This window comes from Otolemur garnettii, unplaced genomic scaffold (assembly GCF_000181295.1).
Source record: "Otolemur garnettii isolate 467f Iridium unplaced genomic scaffold, OtoGar3 scaffold00094, whole genome shotgun sequence".
In the NCBI taxonomy this organism is placed as follows: domain Eukaryota; kingdom Metazoa; phylum Chordata; class Mammalia; order Primates; family Galagidae; genus Otolemur; species Otolemur garnettii.
Window position 1 is genome coordinate 7,071,335 of NW_003852489.1, and position 9,708 is coordinate 7,081,042.

The following is a 9,708-nucleotide window of genomic DNA, read 5'->3' on the forward strand; positions in this document are numbered from 1 at the left end:
CTCACACTGTAATTGCCTATTACATAGCCCAAGTTTTATTTTATTTATTTATTTACTTATTTTTTATTTTTGAGACAGAACCTCAAGCTGTCCCCCTGGGTAGAGTGTCGTGGCATCACAGCTCACAGTAACCTCCAACTCCTGGGTTCAAGCAAGTCTCCTGCCTTAGCCTCCCAAGTAGCTGGGACCACAGGCACCCGCCACAACCCCTGGCTATTTTTTGCTTGCAGCTGTCATTGTTGTTTGCTGGGCTCAGGCTGGATTCGAACCCGCCACCTTAGATGTATTTGGCTGGCACCTTAGCCACTTGAGCCATAGGCGCGGAGCCACAATTAGCTTTTCAAATGTATATCTTGCGTCAGGTATTTGTGTTCTTGTAGTTTCTACAACCTTGTAAATTACTGGTACTCATTTGAACTAGAACTGAAACATCAGTTATTAATCCTAGTATGTAGTAGCTTTAGCACAATATAAATAGTAATCCCTACACACACCCAATAGTGAACTATAAAATATTTAGATAAGTGCTTTTAAAAAGATAATATTTTAAAGAGGTTTGGCGGCACAGGAGATCAAAGAGATGACTTGGTGGTACCACAAAGAGATACTTTGTTTATGGCTGGGAGTTCTTATAGTAGCTCTTTTAACAACATGACACATGTCCAGAGCCAGGCTGCCCCTGAGCAGTCTCTCCCAGAACACTCAGTGAAGTGGACTAAGTCCAAGGAATTTCTGGAAAAAATGAGAAAGAACTTTCTAAGCACAAATGGAACAGAACTTTTTTTTTTTTTCTTTTTTTTGCAGTTTTTGGCTGGGGCTGGGTTTGAACACACCACCTCCGGTATATGGGGCCGGTGCCCTACTTCTTTTAGCCATAGGCGCCGCCCTGGAATAGAACTTTTGTGGATATTAGGACACTGTTTCAACCTCAGGCTTAGCTTCTGAGTCACTGTATAATCTTGGGCAATCCTTGGAATCTTGCTTGCTATTTATTTGTGTCCCCTGCCAGTAAAGGAAAGATGACACTAATTAGTCAGAGAGTATAAATGTCTGAATGAAAGATGGTACATAATGGAGATTGGTGTTATTACCACTCCATTATACCATTATGCTCTTAATATTGCTGATCATTAACAACATACCATTTCTGTTCCCTCACTTGCAACTACTGGAAGGAAGGAAGCAGACTGTTTAGATGGATTTTGTATTTAGAACCCATTTAGAATATTGGCTGATGCCACCTTTTCCTCACCCAAACAAAGACACTTCCTTTGATTTGTGGAATTTGTCAAATAATATTGGTTTGGACAGTTATTATAGAGGCCTGGAGCACAGTGGAGGGATAATTAATGCGTTCCGGCCATACCAGAAGACCAGTCAGAATGGGCCCCAAAAAGTGAAGTGTTGTCCAAGGAAGAAAACAGAGAAGTTCTGGAATTCCTAAGTGGTACCTACTCGTATTTCATTGAAATAAACAGAAAATATTGATTGAGAAAGATGCTGAAGACTCATACTTGGAGTCCTCATGTCTCATGGTATATTGCGAGATCTCAACCTAGGTATTTGGTATAGTTCCCTCTTGCTGCCATCTCTTTCCGCTTCTCCTTTCATTTGTGAAAATCTTCCCTAAGTTTGTTGACTACTCTTTCCCTGAATTTCTCAGGGTCCTAAAATCCTGGGTATGGCTTCTAGTCATTGTTGTTTCATAACCCAGGCAAGCAAGAGGTGCTGTGAGCTCCTATATGTTAGGGTCTTTTCTTTTAACATTTCTCAGCATTTCATTAGTACAGTTTACTGTACTTCTACTTGGAAAGCTAATTTCAGCAGGATTTCTCTGCTGGGCATGGATCTCTCTCTGTCTCTCTCTCTCTCTCTCTCTCTCTCTCTCATACACACACACACAAATGTTTTTTGCATTATATTTCTTTGGCCCATATTGTCACCCTTTAGATCTTTTAATAGCAGATCAGAGGTTTAGCCTAGTGTCTGTGACTTGACCTATTTTTAGTGCCCTTTACTTCATAAGGATTTAGCTATTTTATACATAGGCTATTTTAGACCTAAATATTATTAGTAATAATGATATCTAATAAATAGGGTACCTACTGTTTGCCAGGTACCATTCTAAATATGAAGTCATTTAATCCTCACAAAACTCTATGAGTTGGGTATTAGTATCATCCCCATTTTACAGATGAGGAAATTGAAGCACGGAAAGGTTCATACGGCCAGCAAATCACAGAGCCATTCCTGAGTCTGTGTCTTTTTTTTTTTTTTTTTGAGACGGAGCCTCAAGCTGTCCCCCTGGGTAGAGAGCCATGGCATCGCGCTCACAGCAACCTCCAACTCCTGGGCTCAAGCGAGTCTCCTGCCTCTGCCTCCCAAGTAGCTGGGACCACAGGCGCCCGCCACAACGCCTGGCCATTTTTTGGTTGCAGCCGTCATTGTTGTTTGGCGGGTCCGGGCTGGGGATTCGAACCCGCCACCTTAGGTGTACGTGGCTGGCGCCTTAGCCGCTTGAGCCACAGGCGCCGAGCCGAGTCTGTGTCTTAATATTGTATAATACTTCCTGTCTTGAAACCTTGAATTTTTCTTGTTTCTTTTTTGTGAGGTTTCTCATTTGTTATCCTCTATAGCAGTGGTTCTCTACCTTCCTAATGCTGTGACGTATTTTCATTGTTACAAAGGAGTCGAAACTCACAGGTTGAGAACTGCTGCTCTGTAGCTTCACCACATTCCTGAGAAGTAGGAATGATATTTTCCCATTTTACATTCAGGGAAATGCACAAGAAGTAATTTGTCTAAGGCTTTTCTAGTTGCTGACTTTAACCATTAGGTCATACAGTCCTCTTCCGTTTACAAAATTATTTGTATACATCTTGGCTAACAGCTTAGGGGATAAGTGGTTTTTTTTTAAACCTTTGCTTCTGGGGAATACCTGAGTCACAGGTTTAGTTGCAGTAGGGATTTTGATTGGCCTTCCTGCAGTTAAGGCCTGTGAGTTGGTTTTCTTGCCAAGCAAGCAGTAAGTGCCTTCTGTCAAGAAAACAGAAACATGTTGTTAGCTATTTTGAACAATGTTAGAAATACTTTGCAGTGGGAAGGAGCTGCCTCTGACTTCTGCCTACTTCTTGAAATATTTTAAGGCTAGCCGTTTGGAACTTTATCAGTCCCCAGTGTAATCACAGGGAGATTATTTGGACCCCAACCTGAGATTTCAGGGGCCTTCTATCAGTGGACAGTTTAAGGGTAGTCTTTGTTTGTTTGTTTTTGATGATCTCTGGTTCTTTGTTTGCCAGCTTTTACTGGACCTTCTAGTCCCTCATAGTAGAATGAAAACCGATGATTCTCACTCTTCTGCTTTCTCATTTCTATTCTGCCTGCTGTGCTGAGGTCTTCCCTGGGTTATTCATGCACTTAAGATCTTGTAATCAGTTGCTGCTATGTGGGTGTGCTTTATTAAGGAAAGAGATAGCTTCAAATATGAATTTTTCTTTGGGAAAGTTCAATTCTCCTCCCATTTGCTTCTGTGTGTTTCGTTTCTTCTCTTTGTTCTCCAGAGCCAGTTGTACAAGTTTAAAACTATTGAAATGATCAAGCAGTAGAAACAGATATCAGCAGTATTTATTTATAGTTTTTTTTTTTTTTTTGTAATACCATCCCTTCAGTTTCTTCTTCTTTTTTGATTAAGCTATCCCACACAAATCTCAGGAAACAACATGATAAAGTTAGTGTCTTGTAGTAATTACAGAAATGTTTTGTGAAAAATTAGCAGTAATTTCCACTGGATCTTCAAGACATTTCTTTCCTTTTGAACTCATCTTATTGGGTAGATAAATGAGGTAAGGCATATAAAGAGCTTGAAACATGACAAGTAGTCAGCATATTTTAGCTATTACTACATTATTTCCCTTTCTGCCTTGAACTATTGACTTCCTAATTCTTCCTTTCTCATAAGAAGTAGAGTCTACTATAAAACTTGTTTTTTGTTATACTCCATATGAGAGATACTTCTATATAACCTCTTTCTACCCACCCTTCCATTACATAGGCTTATAAGCTACCTCGCTACCAGCATAGCATTCTAAAGCTCTTCATTCCACAGCAACTGTCTTATAAAACAATGCCAGGTATAGGGTATTCTGTGGCATTTGGATTTTTGTATGGAACAATCCTATAAATCAAGAAAGATTTCTTTTGTAGAATGGGTTATGCTACCCAAAAGGGACTTTCAAAACCATTACCTTAAATCCCTGCCCTGACAGTATTGGATTATTTTTAGTTTTAGAGCAATTAATGAGAAAAAGTAAACCAATGTTGTTTAAATCTTTGAACGTATAAGAAATGAACGAAAAGAATCCGTGGTATTTATTTTTTTTAATATTTAAACTTTTAAAACTACCACATTCACTTACCTCTCCAGCTTATCCAGCTAAGACTTTAGTTATTTTTATCTCAGACCCAAGAGAGAATGGCCTGGATAATGTACTCCTGGACATCTCCCAGTGATTGAAGTTACGTACATATATAACACATCTGCTCATAACCCAGCATGTAAGATTTTGGTATTGAACCTTCTAATCTAAGAATATCCTAAGGGCAGGTAGCAGTGAGATGCACAGTAATGAGTTAGTACAGAGTATCCAGAATTTAATTCTGTTATCTAACCTGGCCTGTTATATTGATAGTACCTTGGGGTTGCACCTTGCTCAGCAACTTTTATTTGCTTTCATGTAATATACGAAATCAGTGATTCTAACTGTGTTCTGTTCTTTTATTTGATTGGTTCTAGTTTTTTTCTACCCTAACATCTAGTTCAAAGGGAAGTATGGGGTTCAAATTGTTCCATGAAGGTATCCTCAGGGACTACTGCTAGGAGAGTTAGCTGGGAATAGAGTTAGTTAGAAGAGGTTCAGCTAGAGCAGATCTGACTTACCCATTCCAGGTAAGACTTTATTTGAAAACAGGGTTAAAACTTAGTAGAACATATAAGTCTGTGCTGACTCATTGCCCACATGGGCTAAACTTGAACGTGGATCTCATATTCTTTGGATGAGGAATGAGTTTGTATTCCTTTTTTGAGTTAATCATCATTCCAGAGGCTCTAGAGTCTAGACTCTATTTTGGAGTGAAGCTTATTACCTTGAAAGAAGTGATTCTCAGGCACAGCCAAATTCTCTACTACAAAGGCTTGTTTGTTATTAGAAATTAAATTACCTAACATTGAATAACGTGTTTTAGTTTTTCAGAGGACACGTAGCAGGTCATTATGTTCTCTAGAGCTTCTTTCTTCTGCAGATACACTCAGTAATTAAAATACCCGAAACTCTCAACTCACACAAAACTTAAGAAGATGACCGGTTGTTAAGATAATTTTAGAGGCTAAGTGTGATGTCACAGGTTCAAGACCAGCCTGAGCAAGAGCGAGACTCCACCTCTAAAAATAGCTGGGCACTCTGGTGGGTGCCTGTAGTGCCAGCTACTTGGGAGACTGAGGCAAGATAATCACTTGAGTCCAAGAGTTTGAGGTTGCTGTGAGCTGTGAGGCCAGAGGGCAACAAAATGAAACTCTGTGTCAAAAACAAATAAATAAATAAAAGATAGTTTTAGAATCTACTGTAGTCATAAATCTTAAGTGCTTTTAGAATCTATAGATGAGAAAAATAGTTTAATGTAGATAGTGCTAAGTTATGTATTACTTGTATTTTCTCCTAGTGTTGTTAATAACTGGCCATCATTTCTTAACCCCAGAGGTCTTCCAACTAAAAAAAGCCTGTGGGAGTTTTTCGCTTCTGAGGTATTTGTAAAATATACATTTCATTTTCAGTTAAGGCGGATTTAGAATATAGGACTAATAGAGAAAGTAAACATGTTAGGTATTTCTTTTTCTTTTTTTTTCTTTGAATGTTTATAGCAGCACAATTCAGTTAGGCTATTTCATTGCTTTTCCTACTCAAGGCTCTGGAACCAGACTGCCTACAAGGTGGGCATCATCAAGACAAAGGGTCTTAGATAACATGTAAGAGTCTGAACTCCTGAAAATGGATGGAGAGCAACTAAAGAATTATAAGCAGGGGAATTAAACCATAAAATTGTGCTTTAAAATATTGCTCTGATACCATCTGGAGAAGGTGAATTAGGGTGAGAAAAGAAAGGAGTAAGAGAGTAATGATGCCACTCTTACAAGATAGCATCAATGGCAAGAGAGGGGCAGTGCCTCTGGCTCAGTGTGCCGGCTTCATATACCGAGGGTGGCAGGTTCAAACCCGGCCCCGGCCAAATTGCAACAAAAAAATAGCTGAGTGTTGTGGCGGACACCTGTAGTCTCAGCTACTCAGGAGGCTGAGGCTAGAGAATTGCCTAAGCCCAGGAGTTGGAGGTTGCTGTGAGCTGTGACGCCATAGCACTCTACCAAGGGTGATAAAGTGAGACTCTGTCTCTACAAAAAAAAAAAAAGATGACAAGAGAGGCAAGATGCTGGAGCTAAGGAGTAGGAGTAGGGATGAAGATATGAATTTGAAAGAGATTTGACTATTAAGTCTGGCATAGATAAGACCCATTGACTGAGTAGATTAGGGAGAGAGGAAGAGGGAAAAGTCCAGACTGATTTCTGTCTTGGGGAACTAGTTTACGGTGATAGTGTTAGCCAAGATAAGAGTTTTAGAGGAGGGTGGTGCCTGTGGCTCAAAGGAGTAGGGCACCGGCGCCATATACCAGAGGTGGCGGGTTTAAACCCAGCCCTGGCCAACAAAAAAAAAAGTTTTAGAAGATAGGAAAGGGGTAGAATACAAGTTTGCAACTGAAGGACCTGTGAGTGGAGAGAGCCAGTAAGAACTGGAACTTGAAATAGAGATCTGTGTTTGAGGTTTTAAATATATATATAATATATATTATATATCTTTACTTTATATATACATATGTACACAGACATACACACTTTGATATTTGAAACCATAGAAACAGATGAGTTTGTAGGAATAAGGTGAGGGGAGTTTATAGGAATAAGGTGAGGAGTGAAAAGAGAAATAAGAAAAGAATTTTTTTTTTAAGAGACAGAGTTTCACTTTATTGCCCTCACTAGAGTGCTGTGGCATCACAGTTCATAGCAACCTCCAACTCCTGGCCTCCCAAGTAGCTGGGTCTACAGGTGCCTGCCAGACACCTGACTATTTTTTTTGGCAGTTTGGCCAGGGTCAGGTTCGAACCCACCACCTTCGGTATATGGGCCCAGCACCCTATCCACTGAACCACAGGCTCTAGCCAAGAAAAGAACTCTTAGGAACTGAAGATGGAAACTATTGTATTGATTTAAACTATTGCTCTTCATGGCCCCTTTTCTTCTTATTCCCAGTGTCTTTAACATGAAACTAAAGCCAGGAAAGAACTAGGACGTGGGCAGCCAAGCAGGTGTGGCCTTTACACTGGTGAGGCTACTTGATGGAACTTCTCGCCTCAGAATGCAAAACCCTCCACCCTGACAGTTGCTACTCCCCAACTGGAAACTCCTACCCTAGGAAAATACCCACCCTGCTCCTTTATTCACATTAGTCTTATCTTGACTCTTTGCTTACTCCTTTGCAGTTACAACTACAATCAATATTCATTTTATGACTGATCTAATAGATGTGATTTCTAGCCCATGTATTACCAAAGTTCAGACACTCACTGTCTATGGTAATATATATAACAGTGTGTAGAAGTAGTGTTTAGTAGAGGGCAGAAATTATAATCTACAGAATAGTACGATAGAGACCATGAACTTCATTGTATTATGATAATTTACTGATGAGGGAAATTCAGTATGCTAAGATATTTTTTTGTTTCTAGTAGACACATTTTCTAGACTAGCAAGCTTGGAATAGTTAGCAATATGTGGATAAAAGAATTATTTTTATCTTGGGTTTATTTATATTATTTATATGTACTTATTTATTTATAGCTCTGAAGATGGCTGTGGTAGATATCTATCATTCTAGGTTAAAGGAGAGACAAAGACGAAAAAAGTAAGTATAGAAAACCATCCCCCCCTTCTTTTACCTTTGGATTATTAACTACATAGAGTCCATGAGAATGTTCTACCTGTGGTTTGTGACCTTAGGGAGAACAACACGATAAAGTTAGGGAGGACACTTATCCTTCTTAGGCCTTAATTTTTCCATCTCTCAAATGAGAGTAATAATCCTATACTGGTTTTTGTTTTTGTTTTTGTTTTTTGAGATAGAGTTTCACTTTGTCACCCTCAGTAGAGTACCATGGCATCATAGCTCACAGCAACCTCAAACTCTTGGGCTCAAGCAATTCTCTTGCCTCAGCCTCCCAAGTAGCTGGGTCTACAGGCACCTGCCACAGCACGCTGCTGTTTTTTAGAGACGAGGTCTTACTCTTACTCAGGCTGGTCTTAAACTCCTGAGTTCAAGCAATCCACCTGCCTCAGCCTCCCAAGTGCTGGGACAGGCGTGGGCCACTGCGCCTGGCCTCCCTGTCTTGTATGAGTGTATTCTTTTAAGATCTTTGAAAAGAAGCAACAAGATAAATTCAAGGCTTTGTTGTTATGTTTTTTTTCAAGCTCTCAGTATAACTGCTCTCTCTCTTGGCTCAGCACCTATGGCTCATGCGGCTAAAGTGCCAGCCATATACACCTGAGCTGGCAGATTTGAATTCAGCCCAGGCCTGCCAAACAACAATGATGGCTGCAACCAAAAAATGCTGGGTGTTGTGGCAGGCGCCTGTAGTCCCAGCTACTTGGGAGGTGGAGGCAAGAGAATCATTGAGGCCAGGAGTTGGAAGTTGCTGTGAGCTGTGATGCCACTGTACTCTACCCAGGGTGACAGCTTGAGGCTCTGTCTCAAAAAAAAAAAAACTGCTCTATTTTTATGAAGTCTTTCACCTAAAAGGATTTCAAAGACATTCTAAACAAGTTTCAGCCTCTCTGGTTATTCCTTTTCTTTGCAACAGAGCAAAAAATACACATTCAGATTTAGAAATTATGGATCTCAGATCCCTGTTGGATTATAGAGATTTTAACAGTTCAGAGAGGGGTATGCAGAGGATATTAGTGAGTGTGTGTGTGTGTATAGGTATGTATATTACTATGGTGTTACTAACTATAGATACAGTACTGTGTAAACAATGAGAAGGAGATAAACTAGTAGCACACACCTGGAGTTCTAGCTTCCTGGGAGGCTTGTGCTAGAAGTTTGTTTGATCCCAGAAGTTTGAGGCTGCAGTGAGCTATGATTGTCCTACTATACTCCCAGAGTCTGGGCAACAGTGAAAACTTAAAAAAAGAAAAAGTAAAGTCATGCCCATTTGTCTTATGAGAAACTTCACTACTGGTCACAAATACCTCTGGTATAAATCAAAGGTTCCAGACATAAAGCCCTGCATGGTTTGTTTAAATTTTATTTTGCTTAAAACATAAAATTAGGTAGCCAGGTGTTGTGGCGGGTGCCTGTAGTCCCAGCTACTTGGGAGGCTGAGGCAAGAGGATGGCTTGAGCCTAAGAGTTTGAGGTTGCTGTGAGCAGTGACGGTACAGCACTCTACCTGGGGTGACAGCTTGAGACTCTGTCTCAAAAACCAAACAAGCAAACATAAAATTAGAGCCAAGAGAGTATGGTAGAATTCAACTGAGGTTGCTATGAAATCTTTTGTTTATCATGTCCTTCCATTAAACATGCACAATATATATTCTTTTTTTTTTTTTTTT

The 9,708-nt window shown here is 39.9% G+C and overlaps 1 protein-coding gene across 2 annotated transcripts in view; it reads left to right on the top strand.

Annotated features, from left to right (window-relative positions):
• Positions 1 to 9,708, top strand: part of TADA2A (transcriptional adaptor 2A) — a 70,097-nt gene that overhangs the window by 41,040 nt on the left and 19,349 nt on the right. For both annotated transcript variants that reach the window (XM_003795616.3, XM_023516627.1), the window contains one exon: positions 7,940 to 8,003. In XM_003795616.3, coding sequence (XP_003795664.1) covers positions 7,940 to 8,003 — 64 coding nt within the window. The remainder of the gene's footprint in view (positions 1 to 7,939; positions 8,004 to 9,708) is intronic.